This window comes from Anarrhichthys ocellatus, unplaced genomic scaffold (genome assembly GCF_004355925.1).
Source record: "Anarrhichthys ocellatus isolate YVR2014 unplaced genomic scaffold, GSC_Weel_1.0 scaffold72, whole genome shotgun sequence".
Lineage (NCBI taxonomy): Eukaryota > Metazoa > Chordata > Actinopteri > Perciformes > Anarhichadidae > Anarrhichthys > Anarrhichthys ocellatus.
The window spans coordinates 1148842-1172998 of record NW_022280102.1 but is presented as its reverse complement, the minus strand read 5'-3'; the positions used below and the strand labels follow the sequence as shown (position 1 = coordinate 1172998).

Genomic DNA, 24157 nt, shown 5'->3' with positions numbered 1-24157 from the left:
ACGCCACGCATATGGGAGATACATATACAACCTTTGTATCATATATTATTTTACCAACAAGGATCAAATTATGAATTTCTTTCCAATTGAATCAGCTATGTTTTGTCTGAGAGGTGATGTGAAGACAGGCTTTGATCGCTCTCAAACAATTTGCTCACCATTTTCAACCAGCACATCTGAGTTATTAATTATTCTTACTATTCATAGACTTAATTATTCCATTAATTATTCAATTTTAAAGCCTTAAAATGAAGACGATATTTCTAATAGAGAAAAATACTATAGATAGAAACTGATTATGATTATTATGAGCTGGTTAAAAGGGTGAGCAGAGAGGAGAAAGTTTCATCTGTCATCAGGCAGACAGAACAGACTTAATTTTGTTCTTGAGTGTTGAGAGACGGTAGCTTTGGATTCCAAATGATGGGGATTGACATGATATGAGGCTTTTCAACAATCTGCAATAATGACCTTTTCACAGAATCTACAAACTGTCAGGTAATAACAAGTCTCAGGTGAAAATGGACAATCTTTTGGCACAAGTAAAAAGTGTTACCTAGCAACACCTGGTGTCCTATCAATAGTCAGCTTGGAGGTATCTCTGGAGATGCTCCCCCCCTACAAAGACCTGGTTCAGCTTGCTTCAACAGGCCCCATGACCCCCCTGGACAAACAACAGTCTCATTCTCTGCACTGCTGCTGACCTCATTGTCTCTTTGTGAAGGGAAAATCCAGAGTTGCATTCTGTTAAATGGCAAATGGTGCATCAACTGCAAGCAGGACGGACCTCTCTGCCTCCAGCACGGGCCTACAGATGAGCACGGACACCGCTGCTTTTTCCTCAGGACTGTACCCAAGGAAAACATGGTAAGAAAGACCAAATATTCACGACACCTTGTTCCATCGGTGGAACGTATGCAATCCTGACAACACCTCTCTCACAGCGTCACCTGCACCGTCACAAATTACAGGAACTGCTGTTACACCTGTAGCTTTCACTTCAGAACTGTATCACACTTGTTTCTGTCACATTTACTCATGCTTTTTTTTTTCATGTGCATCAAATGACCTGTGCTGCACAGCTGTTGTGAAATTCTTAAGTGCTCTTGCACTATATGCAACTCATGCTCATTCTTTCTCCAGAAGCACATGCTTAGCTACACTCAAGTGCCACAGTAATACAAGACAGCAGATGCTTTGCCATTTATTTAGATGGATTTTGTACTGTAATTGTATGAAATGTGTTGTACAAGACGCAAAACAGACTTTAATTTGCTCATTGTACCTTGCACACTTAAGAGATGTACAACACACACACCTGTGCACATCTACTGCTCTGACTCCATACATCAGACAGTCAGTGGTGGTTAATATTCTAGATTACAGTGTTACTAATTCAATCTGACAGAGCCTGACAGGTGCACTGCTGTTTAGGGGCAGCAGGTAGTTTTTGTCACAAGTAAGCAAACTTGCCAAGATTCTAACAAATAGGAACAAGCTGTAAATGAGGCCTGACGTGCTAACCGTACTTCTTATAGAGTCTTGATGAAGACACATTGTCAGTGATTGAGAACCCGGTGGCTGTCAGCCATCCCTTACACTCAGAGAAAACAGCAGGAGTTGCAGGGACCAGGGGAGTCTGGAGATGCTTAAAAGGGATTCACTCTACGAGTCACGGTAAGCTTCTGTGGTGCACCACCCAATGGGCACAACAGTACAACAGCAATCTTGCATCACGAGTGCAAAAAAACCTGAAAGCTGTTAAAATAGGCTACCCTAAATATAAAGGGCAAGTCTAATTAAAACCAAACCATCTACAGTTCAGAAAAATATTACGTGCTTTTTTTTATAAATGTCACTGTGTAGATTTGCTTTTCAACTCTTTAGTGTTATGTATGTATCGCATATAGCTGCCTCTGTCTCGGTGCGGTGTGTTAATGTACTATGCATGTAACAGTTGACATGTAATTATTCTTCTCAGCTCATATCTGGGATCCGGAGGCATTAACTCCATTCTTAATTGTTGCTTTAGCTCACAGGCTGGTGAGGCTGCTGGCAGCAGTGTGTGCAGTTGGACTACTGGGAGGCTTAGCTGTAGGTGTCTGGTTTCTAGGTGAGTCATTGTGTTGAGACAGAATCAGTGAATTAGCTTAACTGTAACCAGGAACAGTGGAGACGAATGTTCAAAATGTCTCGTTACAGCTACTCAGGCTTCTGTACTTTTTCAGGTCACAGCAGAGCCCGACGGATGAGGGCAATATAGTATCAGCTTTTGTAAGGCTTAAAAAAAAAAATGTTATTGGGCTATAACATGTCATTGTCATTATTGCTTGATTTATCTGACCAACTCTCAAACAAACAAAATAAACATTTTACATATATTTATCGAAGGCGGATCAGCCCATTTTCCTATTTGAGAAGCTTTTGCAACAGGCACAAATAAAACAAGATTGTGCAGAGTATTGTTTTCGTGAACCTTTTTACTAAACACCAGAACTCCTCGGTTTGAACATATTTCGTGCATCCTTCTCTGCAGAGTGCAGTTTTATTGCTCTGCCAGACAGGGCTTGTGTGTTCTGGGTACTAATTCAGATAATCTGGCAACATTTAATAAAAACAAACACATTTCTGCTGCTTATCTCCCTGGCTAATTAAAAGACGGATGAACTTCATCTTTATCTACATATAGTGAAACTTCTGCTGAGGCCTTCTTACTCCCAAAGTCCAGTGGGACTCGGGGACACAAAGGAGACGCCTTTCTGCAACGTGACAGAAGATATCTCTACCTCTGACCCCAGGAAAGGTCTGTGTTTCCTCATGTCTTTGTTTGTTAGGAGGCAGGCATTTGTTTCGCTGATTTATGAATTAACAGTGCATGACTGTGTGGTTGCACATTATTATGCGATTCATCATACTGGGTCATGGCTCACCCTTGAAGTGATTTTTAGTTGAACAGTAGCAGAATTACCATTCAACAGCTGCTTCTTGTTGCCTTTTGTTCACTTGCGAGAGATGCTCATTGACTGACATGACAACATCACACATAATGATCTGTTTGTATTGACTACATCAGCATAGATGCTTGTGTTTTTCCTAATCATGCTCCACTCATAGAAGAAGCTTGTTCATTACTGTTGACTGAAAGCTTGTCTCTGGAGGGATTTTCAATCAATCAGGTTCAGTGTTTTACAGAATCAGCCCAGAGAACTCCCTCCTAGAGATTCAGCTGGGAAAGCTGCCCACCTGGCTGCCAGTGTGCTACGAGCGGTGGAACTCTTCAGTGGGAACGCTGGTCTGCAGACAGCTTGGTTCTTTGAGGTTTGCATTCCTGACAGGATCACACACTACCTCAGCCCTTTTACGCTGATTGAGACTGGAGTACCCGCTCACTAACTTTTAGTTTCATCTTAGCCTGCTTTACCAAGGTTGAAGGCTCAGCTGATTTATGATTTGCTAATACCTCCTTTACAATCTTGCTTCACACGTTACGAGTCTGAATTATCTTCACACTCACTGTCCCCCATTTTGCATATTTTCTCTTCCCAGACTGACCGAGCATAAAGGAGTGAATCTAACTGATATTGGGCCAAATTATACTGATGGCTTCATACAAATTACCTCAGAACACAAGAGCAATCTGGAAAATATGTGGCAAGTCAGGTAAGGCACTTTGTCGGACGTCACACTCGTAATGATGCAAAGAAAATGATTTATTCATTTTGCATCAGAGTGACACAATTTATTTTCATTTAGGGGGAACTGTATCACAGGGAAGGTTATCGCTTTGCAATGTTTTGGTGAGCGAATTAAACTTTTTGTTTGACTTTGCATCTAACACCAAGCCCTGCAGCTCCATACAAATACTTCACAAAAAAGCTTGACATCAGCATCGGACAGAGACTATGATGCTGTTTGCTACAGCACTTTCTGACCAATCCATATCCTTTTTGATGAATGTATCTCTGAGTAGAGTGTGGGACACGAGCGAAGCTGCCCAGGATAATCGGGGGAGTCGAAGCCACGCTGGGCAGGTGGCCCTGGCAGGTCAGCCTCTACTACAGCAACCGTCACACCTGCGGAGGCTCCATCATCACCAGTCAATGGGTAGTCACAGCTGCCCATTGTGTGCACAAGTAAGACAGCTGACCTTACACTAAAAGGTCTGGGGCTACACGCTCGAAGGAGAATAATCAGCCATTAATAGCTGCACCAAACTGGACACATAACAATTCTCTCTTATCAGCATCTGCCTCTTCTTCTCTTTTGTCAAATGTCAGCTACAGGCTACCTCAGGTATCCAGCTGGGTGGTCTACGCTGGTATTGTCACACGTAGCTCGGCTAAAATGGCTCAGCACATAGGATACGCTGTGGAGAAGATCATTTACAATAAGAACTATAACCACAGGAGCCATGACAGTGATATAGCCCTGATGAAACTGCGGAGCCCGCTCAATTTCTCAGGTCAGTATGGAAGGCTCATTACAAGCTTTGCACACAAAACAGATAGCAGCTTCGCAAAAACACAACACAATGGGAATACTACGGCCTCAATTTACCGTTTTATTTCATTATGCTGACACATTACAGCAAACAAACCTCCATCAGACCACCACAAAAGTGATATCCTTCTCTTTTAATAACGAATAAGCAATCATTGCAAATGTCAAGATATCTCCTACTTTCCTAAAAAAAACAATTCTCAGTTGGAGGTTTCACATCACATGCATTATTATGCATTGCATATTGGACCAAAATCCACTTACATGTCATGAAATAACAATGACTTGTGAATCCATACATAGCACAAGGTTAACGTGAGGGAGCCCATTACAAGACAAAACCATAACAGAGGGAAATATGTAATAAAATGAAAGTCATACAATCGTGTATCCAACCTGTCAGAGCTATTATGTAAATGTCCCCTCTAACTAGACACAATTAGGCCCATTTGCTTGCCTCCGTACGACTATGATCTTCCAGGGGGTACACAGTGCTGGATCTCTGGATGGGGATACACACAGCCTGATGGTGGTAAGACCCTACAGCACTGCTCTTGAACACATTTACATCCACTGCAAGTCTAATTCACACATGATGACAGAGTGTATTGAAAGAGCAGCAATAATTGCATGTCTTCTCACTCAGTTCACTCACCTGACACTCTGAAAGAAGCGCCAGTTCCCATAATAAGCACAAAGAAGTGTAACAGCTCCTGCATGTACAATGGAGAGATCACGCCTCGGATGCTTTGTGCAGGATACACAGAAGGGAAAGTGGATGCATGCCAGGTCAGATATATGTTTTGAAAAACTACCTTGCAGGGCGTTTTAAAGATTCTCTCTTGTGTAATTTGTTCATGGTAAAAACAATGGCATAATGAAGCCTGGGTGAGTCTGAACAGTGAACAGTGTTTTTTGCCTACCTCTCTAGGGGGACAGTGGGGGTCCTCTGGTTTGCCAGGATGAAAATGTGTGGAGGCTGGTAGGGGTCGTCAGCTGGGGGACAGGCTGTGCTGAGCCCAACCATCCAGGAGTTTACACCAAAGTGGCCGAATTCTTGGGCTGGATCTATGACATGATTGAGGTAAAAAGGACTTTTTACACTTTGTAGATGAAGATATGACATACAAAACATATGATCATCTTGTAAAATATGATGCATTATGGATTAGACTAGGACTGCAACTAAAAACTGCTTTCATGAGTGATTAACCTGCAGATCATTTTATTGATTGAAGGATTTGTCCAGAAAATGGGGAAAAAAAGCCCCTCACAGTTTCCCAGAGCCCACATCCTTAAAATGCTTGTTTTGACCATCTAGCACTCCAAAACCCAAAGATATTCAGGTTACTATCATAAGGCAAAGAAAATCAGCAAGGCTTTTATTTAAGAAGCTGGAACCATCAAATGATCTTACATGAAATTGAATAATAGTTCATGACAAATTTTCTTTCAATTGACTTAAGATAGATTACAGTTCTAAAAAAAAAAGAGTACCCAACAGTGAGAATGCATCCAAAAATAAAGACAACCCAATATATAACATTGATGGGGGTCATTCTGCTGCCGTATCAGTACTTTTAGTTTTGTTATTTTGCAGATAATGCAGCTGTTCTTCTGATTAAGAAACCTTTTGAATGCAGGGTTTTTACAAATAATGCAGTGCTTTTACATTGCTATCTTATTTTACTTGAGTAAAAGATGACAATATTTCTCACTTCACTGCAGACTTATCAAAGAGTCTAAATACATTTCATACACATAACAATGACTATTATCAGCAACAGGAATGATTTGGAAACTACCCTACAATAGATTATAAGTCGATTTTACACTGCTTGCTAATGATGTCTGTTTCTCTTCGCAGAGTTACTGAGGGCCCATGAAGCACAACAAGATGCTCCTGATATTACTGTAACCGAACGACAAACATGAGACAGTCTGTTACATTACTGTTTGAAACATTTGAATCATCGTTGATATTTTTACTCTACATGTCCGTTAAAGAATGTACACATAAAGACAGGCTGAAGACGTCAATATGCATTTTTACGTTATATTTTTCATGTATTTAATATAAATTATGGCTTATATAAAAAACTGTGTCCGGTGTTTTTCTTGTCAGGTGGCTTCTGTGTGTGCACGTGTCCTCTCATCAAGTTTCCATAGCAACTGACAAACATTAGCCAAGCTAGCGAAAGCTGTTAGCTAGTTAGCTAGTAGTCAGAAAGCTTGTTGTGTTTTACTTTTAGAGCCTATTTCAACAACAAAATCCATTTTGTAACCCTTTAGACAAGCTGATTTTCTAACTCCTCCTCACTATAGCATTAAGTAGCTAACGCTAGTAGCTTGTGTGTCACATTAAGATGTTCTCCACTGGCAGCACAGGGGACGTGTTTCAGCAAGTGGACCAGTTCTGGTCCATCCTGGATGATCTTTCTCAAGATGACCCTGCAGCCTACCGCAAGTTCATGGAGAAACAACTGAAGGAAGGAGCTGAGTTCTGTGCACCGCCTGAGCTCGACTCTTGTTTGTGCACTGAAATACTGGTGAGTTAGCTTTCAATAAATGGCTGTAGTCAGCAATTTGCTTTAGCTGTGAATAAATTACTCCTCACGACAAACAGTTGACTTCAAAGCAGGGACAGCACAGGTGTGTCTCATAATGACTCATAGAAAACGCCTGGCATCGACACAAACATGACATGCAGCCATTATTAATTATATTATAACGGTACATTATGTTTTATTAGCGTAAGTGAATATGAGTTGATTTTTAATGAATATTATTATCATAATCTCTAGCGTTGTGCTGGAGGTTTCTGCCTGTTAAAAGCAAGTTATCGCTGATGTTGGGAAATAATATTGTAGAGTGTGGTCTTTATGAAAAGATGACTTCTGTTATGATTTGGCGCTATATAAATACAACTTTGTGACAAAGGTCTATCAGGTTAATGTAAGTACTATCCACCTGTCAGTTAAATAAAGTTTCAACTGAAGAATATTTTACGTATGAGTCGCATTTTTTGGCAATATGGTTATTAATCTAAGTATTATTTTCTCGAGCAAAGTTTCTAAAACATTTCAAGATGTCTTATTCTGTCCAACCAACAGTATAACACCCAGAAATATTCAGTTAAGTGTCACAGAACAGTGAGAAAACCCCAAAATATTCACTAATCAGAAGCTAAACCCAGTAGTTCTTTGTCATTTTTGCTAAAAAAAAATCCAACAACAAGCATCTACCCCTTAATACAAAAGTTGTCACACCTGTGTGGGTTTATAGTTTAGAGATTGGGTGTGTTTTGACAGACGGCTGATCTGTGTCCTCAGCAGGAGCCCAAGAAAGGGTCGCTGTACATCAACATATGCAGCTGGAAACGTGTGCCTGCGCCTCAAGATCCCAGCATGCCTTTACCAGTTTGTGCAGGAACACTGGAAACAGACACACATGAAGGTCAAAGTAAATGACAAAGCTGTGCTGCATCACAAGTTGTTACATCAGAAAAAGAAAATGTGTTGTGTTTTTCCTCCGCAGGCTGGTACTCTGTGTTGGATGTGGCATTAAACCCTGCAGTGCTACAGGCAAGTAAGAAAGACAAAACAGAAGTATACATGCTGGCCCTGAGCTTTGCCCAGCAGCAGCATGGGATGAGTTTATCTCAGCAGTACACAGTCGTCAGCTGTAGCCCAAAAAGCAGCCCAGATGACGTGCACCGCCGGCTTGGGTTTCGGCAGTGGCCCAACACCTCCAGACAACCAGACACAGGTAGAGCAATAAGTTTTACACCTCGATAAGCTGCTACAAGCCCTTTAAGATGGAACTATTTCCCTTTTCTGCTGTAGGTGTATCATCTTTAACCTTCTACCATAGTCTTTTATAATCCATAGTGTTCCTTTTACAGCTAGTCAGAACCCTGCTGCCCTTCTGCAGCAAATCTCCTCTCTACGGTCTGAGAAACAACACAAGGAGCCGGCAGCCCAAATTATCTCCAGACCCGCAGAGCACAAAAAGAAGGATTTGATCCAGGTCATCTCAACTACATTTGTGCAGCCTCAGAAGCCAGAGTATCAACTTGAGGTGAAGACCGATACAGTAGGAGTTGCTCAGAGCATGGAGCTGACAGTGGATCTGCCAAAGGTTTGCTCCATGTCAGAGTGCCAGCTGAGAATCTCCAAGGTTAGCTGTTACACACTCCCTCGAACAGTTATAATGAACCACTTTAGGATCCAATGTGTGTCATTGCGTAGTTGGATGTCATAAAAAATACACAAGCTTCTTTCTACATTTATGAGTCAAACAGTGTGCTGTGTGTATCTTTCTCTACAGGACGACGTCTTACTGGAAGTGGAGGATGTCTACTATTTGCTTTTGGAACTCCCCAAAACTGTGATTGAAGACACTGCGTACGCCATTTTTAATAAGAAAACACGAAGGCTTACTCTGAGAGTGGATGTTTTCTAACTATTAGCCTATATAGAGAAACAAATTAACACAGAGGTTATCGGTTGTGCTGGGAATACCTCAAAGTAAATAACCGAAATAAACTTAATTCCTGCTATGTAATGTAAAAAGTCTTGTGAACACATTACACTACATATCGACTCATGCTCTGCCTCAAAACTCCAGCAAACATTAAACTGATCTGCTCCCAAATCCAAAATGATGTTTTTACTGAAACGAATATTCCACTGTGTCCCTTTGTGCTGTGTGGGTTGATCTGCAACAGCAAATGTAATTTCTCAACCCAAAAAATAATTGACATAAATGACAATCTGTGGGGTTTGTTTATAAATGTGTGGGTGTATGAGTGGAGGTGTATAATGGCTAGGGGCTGGTGTACAGTGTCATTACTGTACGCCCGGGGAATAATTGACAACAAAATGATCCATGCGATAATTCGGTTTAATAAAACATCAAAATTGATGCAGAACAACATCAGTATTTGGCAATCTGGAACGTGTGACAAATGTCACTAAACACTTTTATTTCAAGGTTTGCATACTATGAACTGGTAACAGATTTTTAGAGCACAACTTAAAACATGATATTTACTGTAAATCGCAATTTCTTTCATTTTCAGCTTCCAGTATCGCATTACTGACCATTAATTGGTAGTTTAACAAATTCATTTAGAGCTGCACACAATACCCCTCAAAAAAAAAGTGGCACTCCAATGTCAAGTCAAATTCTTCACATGAAACATTCACTTTTAAAACATTGTTTTGTAACAAAATGGTGTTTATCCATTGGTCCCGGTTAGTAGCATTATACTTTTCTATTATGGCATCACAAGTATTTTCAGTGAAATCCTGGTCCAGTGAGAACAACTGAGGTTTGTAGTGGTGATCTGTGGTATTTGGGCTCTACCTCCTCTCTCCGTGGTCCTCCTCCACCCACGCTACAATCTTCCCTTCCCAGCCAGGCACGACTGCACCATCCTGGAATACCTGAACAGCCAACATCCAACATTTACATATCTAAGAACCACTCTCATCTACAACGTACAAAGGTCTGGACAGAAACTGAAAATGACTACTCGGTCCTCCTGCAGTGTTTTGAAGTACAGCACAGCCTAGGCTATTATTAGCATATCTTACTCCAGAACTGCCATTTTATATTTGCCTGCTGGAGTTGAAAGAAGTAGTGGCTATAATTTTACTCCCACGCCTACCTCCTCTTTCACTGTGCCAAACTCTGGGTCGAGGGCCTTGAAGTGGTATCTGAAACTGCCTTGTCTATCCACAGCGGCCTTGAAGTCTCGCAGTGTCACCTCACCCAGCCTGTAAGAGCACACCATCAGTTATGATATATGCACACATACACCCACAGAGACATTAAGCCTTTCCAGAATAAACATTTAACCAGCACAAATACTGAATCTATATGAAGCTCAGTTCATGCCAGAATCAAGCCATGTGTGGTCTGCATGCAGCTCCAACCAAAACAGCAATTTGCTTAAAATGAATGCACTCTACAGTGAGGGAACAAACAATACCACTGTTATATAAAGTGTCTTTATTTTCACCTTTTTGGGATGTTAATCAGAAATGGAGTGAGCGAGCGATCAGTGAAGTAGAGCACTTTAGTGGAGATGGTGCTGTCCAGTCCCGGGCTGCTGAGTGAGTGCGCCATTTCTGGAAATAATCACAGAAAACAACAAACACTGTTATTCACAACCAGTGTGTGTAAACTGGCTCTATAGCCTCAGAACCAATAATGCCCCCTCCATACATAGCAGTGTAATAGTACGGCACAATTGGATTTAACAGCCAGGGTTGAGATGTTGCAGAGGATGACAAATCCTAAACAAACAACAAGGATTTTGTTTGTCTCACTTGAGCTCTGCGGCCAGGAGTCGCGGTCTGTCGGGTTGGCTCTGCGTCCTGGTGATTTGAATTCCTCCTAGAGGAAGAAACCATTACTCATGGTAAACAGTTGCATGCGCATTTGTAGTTGACTCACTCATCAGGTAACAGATGTGTTGCTACTTTTTAAGATTTATTCACACTAAATGGTTGTGTGTGTGTGTGTCTGTGTGTGTGTGTGTGTGAGAGTGCATACCCCTCTGTCCTGTCTGCGTTGGCTGTCCACAGTGTGTAATCGGTCCATGAGACTGGCCATGCCCTGCTCCAAGGTGTCTAGGGTGTGATGTTGGGGGTCATGGCCAGAAAAGCTATCCCTCAAACTGCGCAGTGCCTCCCTGACCAGCTGCAGCTCTTCCCCCTGGGACAAACAGCTTCTATAAATGTAGTCCTTTTTTTACATTAAAAGGCAAGAACTATGGAAGCCCATTTTCCCACAAGACAATAAAAATATACATAAAAATTGAAGGTTTGATAAAAATACTCATGGAGGGTCAAAATTAAGAGATTCACTAATTCAAAGTTATAATACTTTAAATGTTAAATGTATAGACACGATAAACAGCAGTTGATAGTATTGATTAAAGACTGAAATATAAAAGCCTACGTACTGGTGCACTGTGTTGGAATGCTGCAGGAGATGTTGAAGCCACCGAGTTACTGTAACCACCGCTTTCACTCCTGAATGACTGCAAAATGGAGCACAATACATTTGAATATGTAAATAAGGCGGATGATGCCGGTGTTATTCTATAGCTATGTTATTATCAACAAATGACTTGTCTGTTTGTGCAAAGTTTGCTAAAAAACAACAGTGCCTAGCTGTTTTGGGAAATTGCGGAGAAAATAACAAAAATGCAGAATACAATCAACCTTATCCATTAAATCTCCTTTTAAAATGTACTTTTATTGAAGAGTTTTTACATGATTGTCTTTATTTGAATCACCTCTTTATTTCTGTTATCTTATATTACTATGTATGGTGAACCTTGTAACCTTGGTTCTAAATGTTATAAAATTAACTAATTTCAATATTACATGTATCATTTACATCCAAACGTACATTACACTGTTGAAGCCCTTGAAACGTATCATGATCCCTACCCGTCCAAAGCTGACCTCATGTGCTTTATGTTGAGCATCATCAAGCTTTTGCTGCTGTTGCTGCAGTATTCTGTCCTTCCTCCCGAGCTGCTGCTATTGTCACAAGAAAGATGGCTGAAATAAGTCTGCATATATACACATGCATGTATCCAAAGAAGGCCTGATGTATAAAAAAAATAAAAGACGATACCTCATATTCACCAAGTAATTTGTTCCGTTCACTCAGCCTGTGTTTGAGCTCTACCTGCGAACAGACATATCGGCTTATGATATATGAGTGTTATATTGCTCTCTGCATCCACAGGTCAAGCAAGTCAAATATCTTATTGTGTCAAACGGAAATCTCACATTTTCCCCTTCCAGCTGATCTTTGGCCATGTTGCACCTCAGTAGTTCCTGCTTTAGCTGCAGCACAGCATCCTCCTGCACTGCCAGGCGCTGCTGTAAAGCATCCTAATGAGAAAGAGAGGGAGATCAAAGAAATGTCCAGAGAAGACCTGCATGCAGATACGCTACATCCTCCTGTATCTCATTGACGGCATTCACCCTCCTCTAAACTTTATTATCATTATAAAAAATGGGGAAAAAAAATCCATACATACATACGTATATACATAGTGTGCCATAGTATCATCATTTTGGGATAGATAGTGCAAGAGTGGAATAGATTGAATTATATCCTTTAATCCGTTTCAATCCACACACAAAGGAACAAAATTCGAGTAAGAGGTTTACCTTGATGGCCTGAAGGTGGCGTGCCTCCTGTTTGTTCCTCAGGAGTTCCCTCTAAGAGCCACACAAATGAAAAGAGGCATTAGAGGAGGGGATTCTTTGCTTGTAAGGCAGCTCATCTATATTAAACCTAATTACATTTATCAACTGTACCTTGAGATCAAGGGCTTCCTCCGTGCTTTGGTCCAGACGACTGCGGAAGAGAACCTTCAAAGGAAGAGGGAATAAGCGGCGTGATTATTAACGGAAAAATGTCGGAGCGAATGAGAGGAGCGATGGCTGCAAACATCGTCACAACAGAAGGGCTGATTCTGACACTTCACACAGAGTAACGAGCAAGTGTTGGTTTCTCGAGTTAGCAGAGAGAGGGCACCGTACCAGCTGCTGTTCGGCGTTCGCCCGGTTATCTCCGAAGCTCACAGATCCATCCTGGTCCTCTTCGGGGAGGGAGCCATGGAGTAGCAACGCCTGAGGACAAAATACACACACACACACATACATATATAGACACACAGAGTGAAGGCCTGTAAGCAGCCATAATTAAATAAACATGGCAGAGAAGCCTGATTTATTTATGTATTTATATTTATAAATCCAGCCGTTTGGGATATTCATACTTGGCTGCGCTATAAGGTTCCCATCTCAGCTAATAAAGTCAGTAAATTTAACTTGTCTAAACTGCAATAAATTGAAATAATATTGAATAGCCTGCAGGAGTACACACATAATTCAGCCTATCACCTGCTCAGCAGTGATAAACAGATCAACAGTACACAGCTACATACACAAATTGCACCTTGATAATCAGACTGAATAATCAAAATTGGTGATGGGTTTTCTTATCATCTTTTATTATTTTCTTCTTCTTAATGTGTTGCATTTACTCAGAGTTTGGTATCAATTACTTGACACCAAGCATCACTGTTTATTTACTGTTTATTTTGCTTAACTTCATCCATTTTAATTACTGAATGAATACGAGCTACGAGTGGTGATTCAGAGGTACGGATCAACAGACGTTAGGATCGAATATATAAAATCACACACGTGTTTAACTAATTTGGACCCCAGGAAGACAAATAGTAAGACATCCCTGGTCACATTAGCATAAGCATTGCATTGGTTTTGGACATTACATGACGAACAGTAGTGTGTAGTGGGAAGGAAAGGTTATTTGAGTAAAGTCACCTCCCACGTCTATTTGTAAATACTGCACAGTGTTGCTTTAGTTGCACCACCAACATGACAAAATATGACTGAAAACAAGGAACGACTCCATACATGCCAAAATACTCTCATTGTCTATTAATTTGTATTTAGATATACTGTATGGTGATCATATGGACAATATAATAATAATAATAATATATAATAGTAATAATAAAGGCACCATATACTTTTATATAAGTATTATTTCACAGACACATATTCATATTGGTAATATTGATTTAACAGTGGAATCAAAGAGATTAGATTGTCAGTCCGACCAGCAGTTTATAAATAGTGTCAAATTAAAATAGACAAATAAAGGTCTCGTGAGTACATCTGGTGATCACCGAATGCCTTGATGTACCCCAAGTAGAAATTTTGACAGGGATGTAACATGTCTTTTCTCTGCCAATTCAGGTCAGTCTGGTGTTGATTTGTTTCTTCGTTATTTGAATATACTTTTAGCATTTTATTGAATCTATTTAAACCGTGTGCTATATTTGAGCTGTTACCTCCCTCTGGTACATCTGCAGTCTCTGTGCCTTCTGTCAGCGTGCTCATATTAAAGATGCAGTGGTTGGGTTTTTAAGTGTCATCACCAGGACGTACCTGTAGGCGGAACACCATCCTCCTGGCCTCCTGCATCTCCTTCTCCAGCTGCTCCTGGTGGGCATCCAGCTGCTCCTCCCAGGACTTCTCTTCCTCCTGCACATTGTACCCGAGGGAGGGACACAATCCACACAGAGACACATCCTCTGAAAGGAAGAGAGGTACAGGGGAGATGAAGCAAGGGAGCTTCTTTTTTTTCTTTGTAGGGATTCATTGCATTGTATCTTGCTCTATAAGAGTTGATGTGCAGCCAACCAACCTGTGACAGATTTCTTCTCTGTCAGCTCAGATTTGTCATCCCCCTGGTCGTCACACTGATCGTGGAGTGTTTCTTCTTTTGGGGCGTCAGCGGAATGGGTGATAACATACTCCTCTTTGGGGGAGTGAGCAGGGCTGGCTGAGCTGAGGCTGAAACAGATGGTGGGCACAGGCAGGAATGAGTGTGTGTGTGTGTGTGTGTGTGTGCTTGCAGCCTTGCCAAATGGCAATAAATAAACCCAGTAACATAAAATGGATATATATACGCTTTAATAACTCCCCAAAGAGCATACAAAATCTGAATTAATCACATCTGGGCGAAGGATTTTTAACCATACTGGTTTTTAAACACACAATGCCTATAATAAACAGTGTATCACAGACACTTAATGAAAACACACGACAGAACAGGATAGAGACCTGTTTAGAAGATACACAGAAGAAGCATGAATACATGCAACTGTGTCATTTATCCCACAGGAAATTCTTCACATAGTTTGCTCCCCCTTTGGCAATCATTTCAAAACATAATGCTCCTATGATTTCTGAGTGGCTGGGTCCTTGTGTTTTTTTGAGAGCATCTCCTGCTGCCTGAGGTAGAGGCCGGCTGTCATCTTCACTCTGCAGTGTTTGTAGAAATTAGATACAGCTACTTTGACCTGTGACCTATGGTATTATGCATGGTCCTTTAACGTGGGATTCCTTCTGTTTCCCTTCTGTGTCTGCATGGGAAAACAACAACAAGCCTGCCTCTGCGGAAATGGATCTAAACTCCTTGCTAGAGAAGGAATAGAGAAGCATCACAATTCATCACCCTGCTCCCGAGGCCTAAAAAACTAAGAGGGAAAAAAATAACTGTGGACTTAACTGTGGGATAAAACTGTGTTTAGAAACCAAAGAATGTCCTGAGGGATCGCATTTGCTCGGTTAGACATGTTGTTCCCATACATTTGCAGTGAGATTTAGATGGTAGCGGATGAGATTTTCAGCTTATCTAATAGCATTAGCTCAAGTAAATATCACAACAGACAGTTAACCGTAACACTTGTATTTTTCCCTCACCCTTTAGAGTTCACGTTGCTTATTTATGGAATAATTGTAGTATAGTTCTGTCTCCCAGCTACCCACAAAATATGGAAACGAGGCTAGGAGTCTACAGCCGTGCTAGCAGCTTTGTGAGGCACAACTTAGTTTAGTCCGTTAGCATGATAATACCCAAACACAAAGTGCAGGTGAGGCTGATGGGAATGTTTTGCAGGTATTTGGTCATAAAATACCAGTAAAATTGGACCAGTAAAAAATTGGACTTGATGACACTAGATGTAAAGTTAAAGGAACACCAAAGTTATTTCAATTCACCCAGAGAGGAAAGTCTAAACCAAATTTCATGACAATCCATCCAATAGCTGTTGAAACATTTCAAGAAAAAACCCAAATGTCAACCTTGAGGTGGAACTACGAAGTTATATTGATTGATCATCTGGGGACCATGGATATCTGTTCCACATTTCACCGCAATTTATCTAGTTGTTGAGATATTTTAGTCTGAACCTACATTAAGTGGTGATCCGACTGACAGACTGACATTGCTATCCTGCTGCTATCACGGCGAAATTAGCAAGTATAAAGATATCATTTAAGATTTTAAATTAAGAGAGTTTATTCACATGAAACATAAACACCACACTGAGAAACTTCTGATAGTTTTGTTCTTCCAGCTTCTTCTTTTTCAGAAAGATCAATTGCACCAGGTCACATAAAAACCTGAAGTGAGTGTCTTATCGGATGCTGCTGTGATTATCTCTGAGTGTTTCAGGAAAGGGGATCAAAGCAGCTGCCTTCAACTAATCTTGTCACTGCAGACAATGACATTATCAAGATACCCTCTATCATTGTCTCAGCGTGCAGCAGTTCAATAAACTAACAAATTCATTTTAGATGCTCCCTGCTATCTGTTGCACCAAAAGAACAGGCAGATTAGGAAAATATGGGTTAAACCAAAGATTAAGCACTAGGATTTGAGATGAGCCTCAGTGCAACAGATTACCATAGCTTCATCAGCAGTGGTGGAAAGTTACAAGTACATTTACTATAGTAACGTGTTTAATTGCAGGTTTGAGGTACTTTACTTGTTTCTATTTCTATTCTATGCTGCATTATACTTCTGCTTCTCTACACTTCAGAGGGAAATATTGTACTTTTTACTCCACTACATTTATCTAACAGCTGTAGTTTTTTTGTAGGTTAATTCTCAGATCAAGATTTTACATTAAAAAACAGATGATAACTTATAAAATACCATGCTTTGTTAAAGATTAAACTCATGCTTACGGCGACTCCTTATATCTAAAAAGCAGTGTCTGCTCGGGGCCTCTTGTCATGTTTCAGATGTCTCTGAATTGTTAGCAGTTCTGTTAAAGAGAGATTTACCCTCTAAACTTCTCAGATGGTTTCATTTCAATAACTTTGTGAGTATCAAAGAGGTTTATTGGAGGTAATATCCTCTTATCTCTCTGGATTACTTTCTCTCCTTTACCACATCGGATTTTTACATCATTACTCCTCAACTCCTTACAAGTGACTGGAATGTGTCTCGAGATGACTTCTGTTGTGATTTGACGCTGTATAAAATTGACTCATTGGGGCCTAATGGGACATTCAGTGCAATATCATGGACATAATAATAAACATCTAACCATGTACTCTTACACTACTTATACTTCTGATCTGATATTGTACATACGTATATCGATATGCAACCCCACCAGACTGATCCCTACCGTGTGATCCATACTGTTAACATCATTTAAATGTTAGCATCGTATATAATGTATATGTTTTAGATTACACATCATTTGCATCATATTGTTATTGTTATCTTGACTTTTTTTATCCTGACATGTAAGCTGGGAAGCACACGCTAAAATACTGAACTACATATAAAGTGTTTAAAACTAGCTCCACCTGGGCCAGCTACAAGTGTAACATGTTGGTTACCCATTAAAGCATCAGTATCAATAACCTTGTAATGTTTCCTAAAATAATATATCATTGACAACCTGTGATACATAAAGTACATTTGGCTGATAATACTTATGTACTTTTGTTTAAGTAGGATTTTAAATGCAGGACGTTTACATGTAATTGAGTATTTTTACATTATGGTTAAGTACTTTTACTGAAGTGTCTTCGTGTACTTCTTCTGCATGACCATTTAATACATTAACCAGTTAGAGGCTGATTTAAAGGACTAGTTCATTATAGTAGCTGACAGATAGCTTAAATGCTACCAAATCTAGACAAAAATTACGACTTTTTAAAATATGTTCACAGTCCAAAAGCGAGCCCCATTTAAGTGTAGAAAAAAATCATCTTGTATTTGTTATAATATAATTTGAAATGTATGATCTTCATGCAAATCATGGCAACAAGAGCCAGTAATGGAAGTTAGACAGTGGTTGCTAGGCAATAGCAGCTCAGCTCACACAGACAGGGACACACCCACACCTACTGCACTGTAAACACTGTGGACAATAACCTGCACGGTTAGGGTATAAAGCCATATTCTTACAGTGAAATGCATTACTACAGTAGACTGAGACCAACATCTAGATGATTAGGATGAAGTATAGTCTCCTGCATTTATATATATGCCACTGATGCACTCAGATAGCAGCCTGGATTGACATACTGTTAATATATTAACATAAAATAAACAGCCACACATAAACTTACCATTTCATCTGCTTGGCTCCCATGCTGGTGTTTACAAGCTTAACCCCCCCATACAGCCGTAGCCCCGCATCTGGGTGATGCTCTGCAGCTCAGTCAGGACCATAGCCCAAACAATGCCAGAGACAGCAAGGAGGGGAGTAGCCCTGAAAGCAGCAACCGGAGGCGTCTCCACGTCGCACACTGTGTTCAATCACAAATAACAGCACGTTCAAATCCTCTCCAGCAGCATATTCCTAAAAACGTAAAGCTCCAAATCTTAATCAAAAGCCTTAAACCGGTCCCCTAAATCATACCAAGGCTCAGTCCTAGCTGGCAGAGAGTGACAGAGAGAGTGACAGAGAGAGAGACAGAGGGAGAGAGGATTGGTGCTCAGCAGCACCAGCGACCAAATTCTGCCTGGTTTCTCATTGCACTCGCCTTGTGCTTGAGCTCACCAGCTTCCATTCACAAACACAATGTTTTTTGTTCCCTGCGGAGGAGAACTGATGCAGCTCTTGTGCACCCTTTTTTCCTCTGCCGGTCTTTTTGCATTTATTCCCTCTGCCCTCCCTCCTTCCCCCCTTTTCTCTTCTGCTCGGACGCACTGGCTCTGTAGCAGCAGTCCTTCCTTTTTTTCAGTGAGCGTGGTTGTCAGACATGGCTCTGTCTGGCTGTGTTTACCCTCCCCCTCTTCTTCATTCCTCCTGCCTTCTTTCCTTACTGCTCTCTCCTTTCACAAGAAGGAGGGGATGGGAGATTTTCTCCTTGTCTCCCCCTTCCCTTTGCTTTTTTTGTGTGCTGTGTGTCACTGCAGCTACAATCAGAACCAACATGTGGATTGACAGAGAGACCTGAAAATCTGTTTGTTTTCTTTTTCACAAAATCTCAGGCTTGCATACCAACATACCATGCAAGCCAAAACGTGTCCGAATTTAATGATAGATTCACACAGGAAGTGTAGAGTTACTTGGAAATAAGCAAACAGAAATGGTATTTATAGACTGTATACATGAGCCTACAATTACAGCTCTTTCGGTATTGTTACTGCAATTGTGACAGAAAGCCTTAAAAAAAAGTTATAGAGAGAATGCCCTGACACATTAGAGCCATCAGATTAAACCAAAATGTAAAAAGTGTCAGATTTATAATTTGAGCAGCAGGCAACAGAAACAAAAGGTTTTCTATGACATGCGCTGCTTGTGTTAAGTACTCTTTTGAAAGGCGTGTTGGCTGAGCACACTGCCATTAAGCTGTTAGAAATGTTGCTGGTGTCATCAGTAAGAATGTGAAATAGGTCTCTCAGGAGGAGCTTGCAGTTCTGCCCAGAAGAGAATGACAGTCTTAAATTTGTATGAGCACCATCAACATATGCTTTAATGAGCTATACTTTACCGTGGAGCGATATTACAAAGCCATTGGTATGTATATCGACCATCAGACGAACGCAGCATTAGATTTAAACTGTATGAAGATCAAAAAGCATAGGCAAGAATGGTTAGATGATTTAATAATACGCCTCACATTAGGGTCACTAGTTTTATTCAATGGATGAAAGGACACAAATTGTTTAAAAGCTAAGAAGAAGAATGAATAGTCTATCTATGCGTTGTATTCCTACCCTATTTTGTCAGCGCACTTAGTGAAATAGGACTGCCAAAATAATGTAAATACAAACACGTTTAATGGAATAACAGTGAAAATAATATGTTTTGCTTTAGTGGCTGAGATATAACATGTACATGCGGTATTTATGATCTATAATACAATTAAAAACGATTATACATTATTAATAACCTAAACTATTACAGGATGTTGTTATGTGTTAGTTTCAAATCCTGTTGATGTTTTTATGACATCACAATAATAAGCAGTGCTTATAGGCTATATAATTGTCACTTATATTAACAATACTCTTCACATCAGGATCACTGTAACTTTACAGCTTTTTTCCTGTGCGGGCAAAACAAAACAAAAATGTCTGACAATGCATGTGAATCAAAGTACATCTATGTATTTTATGGAAGGAGGATTACATAGCTAAATTCAAAGGAGCTTTATCCAAACACTAAAGAAAAACAAGTCCGTTTATGTTACCAAAGACTAAGGAATATTGGGCAGACGGAGCTGCTAGTAAAGTGTTACTGTAATATCAGTTTGGCAAATTCAATCTTGAAAAACCTTTCCCAAAACAGCCTTCAAATTGCAACTGTTTCTTTTGCACTCATTTCTATTCTTTGGATGTTTTTGCTCAAATTTTAAAGAGACAAGGACAAACTCAGGTACAGGACAGGCAGATGAAGAAGATTTAGCAGACCAAGATGTGACTGAGGGAATTGAGGGAAACAAAGTGGTTTTTGGACAGACAATATTCTATTCATGCGTGGATGATGAGGATTGACTTTGCTGTTCAAAGTGTGGCGGGAAAGTCACTCTACCACTGGGGATCCAGGTGGTGAGAAGAAAGCCAGTTTACCACAAGGGCAGCATGCAATCGGCAAATTTGTAAATCAAATGAGAGCAGCTAAAATAGAACAGATTGTTTGCATGGTCACCATGGATTCTGATTGGAAATTGTGACATCTATGAAACAAGATTTACCCATCTTTTTTTTTCAGTGACCTTCAGACAGATGTGCATGAAGCACCACAGTCCACAGACTGATAAGATTCTGTCCCTGAGAATTACATCCATACATATTTGATGTCAAATGCAATTTAGAAAAGAAGTCTGTGGCTGTTTAGGTTTATTGTTGGGAGATAACACTGGAGAGAGTGGAAGATGATTGAAATCTAGTCGCTGTCATTATAAATCAGCCTTTGTCCAAACATATTTGTGCATTACGCACCAAATCCCCGAACCAAATTCCTTGTGTAACGTTTGGCAATAAACAGTTTCTGATTCTGATTTTGATTAAATAGTTGCCATTGTGAAAGTAACTAATCTGCTCTACAATTATCTTATTAAGCACTCAGAGGTCATATTCTGACAAGGTTGCATAACCTCCGACATTTTAATATCATAACATCTTAACATCTTAACAGAAAATGTTTGGAAAAGTTGCAACATCATGTGAACATGACTTTTTGTTTGAGTTAGTTAAGTATAATAATTAATAGAAAAAAATAAATCAAGAATGCCCTATATTATATTAATCCTGGATCCACTTGGTCTCAGATCTAAATACAAATACTTCCACCAAATTCCATTGATATCTGTCAACAAATATTTAATATATCTTGCTTTAATTGCTCACTAACAACCACAAAATATTTGATTAAAAATACACTCAAAGGTAATAAATGCCAGTGGTGGAAGAAGTATTCAGCAGCAATAACAATATAAAACAACTTCTCAGCAAATCGATCCTTCTTGAAATTAAAAGTAAAAGTATGAACTATGCAGTAAAAAAAGCGGCTGTTGGTGTTCTTCCCTTGTGAATAACTAACATTAAAATGTTGTAGAACTGTCAAGTCACAGAAATTAGAAATCTCATGAACATCAAAGTACCTCAAAACTGTGCTTATGTACAGTACTTGGTATGAAGTTGATCACTTTAAATCACTGATTAATGGACTCTTCTGCAGCTTTAATATACAAGAATTGTCACGCTTGTTGTTACAGTAAATGTTGACCGTTGTTTTCTGCTTCAAATCTGGTTTGACTTGTGTGAATCAACAAAGACTAAAAGGGATCCATTCGTGAAGTTTGAACCAATTATCTATTTTGAGAGAAAATAACTTTAAAAAGATACTTCCTCCCTAAAAAAGGGAACGTTTTTAAGTTGATCAGTCGTCTATGATTTGTTGTCTACAGTGGTGTCAGAATTTGAACCATCCAAAGTAAGCATCAAATGTCTTGGGGGGGGGGGGGGGGGGGAATGCACACAGCTGAGAAGAAACAAACTAAATCCAACAAGGTTTTCAGTTCAAAAACACGCCTGTTTCTGTCAGCGTGATATTGTGGCTCAAGCAGCTCCGTCTGGTGAAATGCTGTAGCTTACTTGTGCGGATGAGCAGCAGCTTTAATAAAGTGTAATCTGCCTATAAAGGCATTCTGTATCCACTATAAGTTAGGCATAAAGTTGATGGGCCGTTATCTAAAATTAGGTCTAATATACACATAAGAAAAGATGAAACTTAAATTCCCAACGGGTAATGTTGGGAGCACAAAGTCATCTCAGTAAGTGGCAGACTGGAGCAGCTTCATACCCAATACACTACTTATTACCTCTAATTAGGCAACCACTTAAGCACCTTACTCTTCAACACATTTTTCCTTTTCAATATTGGCTTGTAACTGCCTTGGTTTGTATATTAGTTGTTACAAAGTGATTCATCTCTCTATATGTATGTGCATATTACCAGAACTGTTGATCACCAGTTAATGGCTGGTCTTGCAGCTAGAGCCTGCTGTAAGTAGCATCCTGTACGCTCGTCTGAGGACTTTACATTAGTGCAGCTGGGTTTCATGGGGTGGGGCTACTTTTAGATGTAGCATGTTTTAATTTGGGTCAGATATAAGTCAAGCCAGGTCACTTAACACATGGCAGCCTTTGGTAGCCTTTTGATATTTTTTGATGTTAAAAGTTTTGCACAAAGATCTGAGAATTTCTTCCATCACTGACTATTATGTCCTGGAGAAATGTGGTGAGCTTTATCTAATGTGTGTCAATAAAATTGCATTTAAAAGAGAATAAAACTAAATATCCCCAAAACATGTGACCAAACATAAACCAAGATTATAATTATTATAATTATAATAATTGTGAAGAGAGGTTTGAATTAAACTTTAAGCTCTTGGGCTTCAGCAGAGAATTACTTTCAATATTGGCACATCTATAAATTATTCAATTAATAGATTTATTCCATGAAATGTAAGAAACTAATGAGAAAGTGCCAAACACAATTTCCCAGAGCTCAATGCGACATCCTTATTGCAAATTCATTATTTTATCCGACTGACATGAAAATATGAAAATCCGACGATATTTCATTTAAAATGGCATAAAACTGAGAAATAAATATAGACAGCCTTGAAACTAATTGTAAATTGGTTCTTATTGTTTATTTTCATTCAAATATTATCTCCCCCTGCATAATGAGTGTAGAATTCAAAGACACAGTTGTGTATACTTACACATCTGGCAGGTATGAGCGTGGTCTTCCCTCTCTTGTTCTTCCTTGACAACACTTCATCTGCCAACAGAAAGAAAAGGAAAATATCTGTCAACTATCTTTTTTGCTTGCTTGATATTTGACTTTCTTTATCAGTCACTCCTTCATTGCATTGCTTTGTTTGGTGACGTTACGTAAATATCTATAGCTGAGCAGCTGCATACTGGAGTGTTGACTCTCAGTGGGACCATCAGCACTACCCCCTTTCATATTACATTGAGCCATTTAATGGCCTATTTTTTTTGCAGCCTATTCAATATTCAAAATGTAGTTTTTTTTTCTTGAATCCAATGGTGAAAATAATGTGTCATTAAGAGTTGTTTATCGTTTTAAAGATTCATATTTCAAAAAACAATGTCCATGTATTGCTAAATGTGCATGTTGTTGAACGTCCACGAGCTGGACCGGTTCACATGATTGACGGACAATTGGACCAATAACAGTTCAGTATTTCCAACGTCCAGTGACGTAGAGTGTGCGACAACGTGACGT

General features: G+C 39.7%; 3 protein-coding genes across 7 annotated transcripts; 2 read left to right on the top strand and 1 right to left on the bottom strand.

Moving 5' to 3' along the window:
* The first annotated feature begins 784 nt into the window (after positions 1-784).
* tmprss5 (transmembrane serine protease 5) lies at positions 785-6535 on the top strand. The gene is made up of 13 exons (XM_031873544.1): positions 785-867; positions 1539-1677; positions 2033-2113; positions 2690-2803; positions 3183-3318; positions 3547-3660; positions 3754-3797; positions 3971-4133; positions 4278-4462; positions 4934-5032; positions 5147-5289; positions 5432-5584; positions 6368-6535. The coding sequence occupies exons 1-13, from the start codon at positions 865-867 to the stop codon at positions 6374-6376; spliced, it is 1383 nt and encodes a 460-aa protein (XP_031729404.1). The 5' UTR covers positions 785-864; the 3' UTR covers positions 6377-6535.
* Positions 6536-6672: 137 nt separating this feature from the next.
* pih1d2 (PIH1 domain containing 2) lies at positions 6673-9148 on the top strand. 2 transcript variants are annotated; one of them, XM_031873546.1, is made up of 5 exons: positions 6673-7049; positions 7836-7962; positions 8038-8268; positions 8405-8679; positions 8830-9148. In XM_031873546.1, exons 1-5 carry the CDS (start codon positions 6867-6869, stop codon positions 8962-8964), a joined length of 951 nt encoding a protein of 316 aa, XP_031729406.1. In that variant the 5' UTR covers positions 6673-6866; the 3' UTR covers positions 8965-9148. The 2 variants fall into 2 exon arrangements, with proteins under 2 accessions (XP_031729406.1, XP_031729405.1); XM_031873545.1 differs by having other exon boundaries at positions 6674-7049; positions 7833-7962.
* A 241-nt stretch (positions 9149-9389) lies between these two features.
* On the bottom strand, positions 9390-18912 carry dixdc1a (DIX domain containing 1a). Of its 4 annotated transcripts, XM_031873540.1 has the most exons (16): positions 18806-18912; positions 18513-18692; positions 14779-14927; positions 14520-14665; positions 13080-13169; positions 12855-12908; positions 12705-12755; positions 12318-12422; positions 12160-12213; positions 11970-12062; positions 11477-11554; positions 11065-11226; positions 10839-10905; positions 10529-10637; positions 10175-10283; positions 9390-9950 (listed from the first exon to the last, which is right to left on the bottom strand). In XM_031873540.1, exons 2-16 carry the CDS (start codon positions 18533-18535, stop codon positions 9867-9869), a joined length of 1374 nt encoding a protein of 457 aa, XP_031729400.1. In that variant the 5' UTR covers positions 18536-18692; positions 18806-18912; the 3' UTR covers positions 9390-9866. The 4 variants fall into 4 exon arrangements, with proteins under 4 accessions (XP_031729400.1, XP_031729399.1, XP_031729403.1 ...); XM_031873539.1 differs by having other exon boundaries at positions 18513-18912; XM_031873543.1 differs by having other exon boundaries at positions 11985-12062; positions 18513-18912.
* Between the last annotated feature and the right edge of the window lie 5245 nt (positions 18913-24157).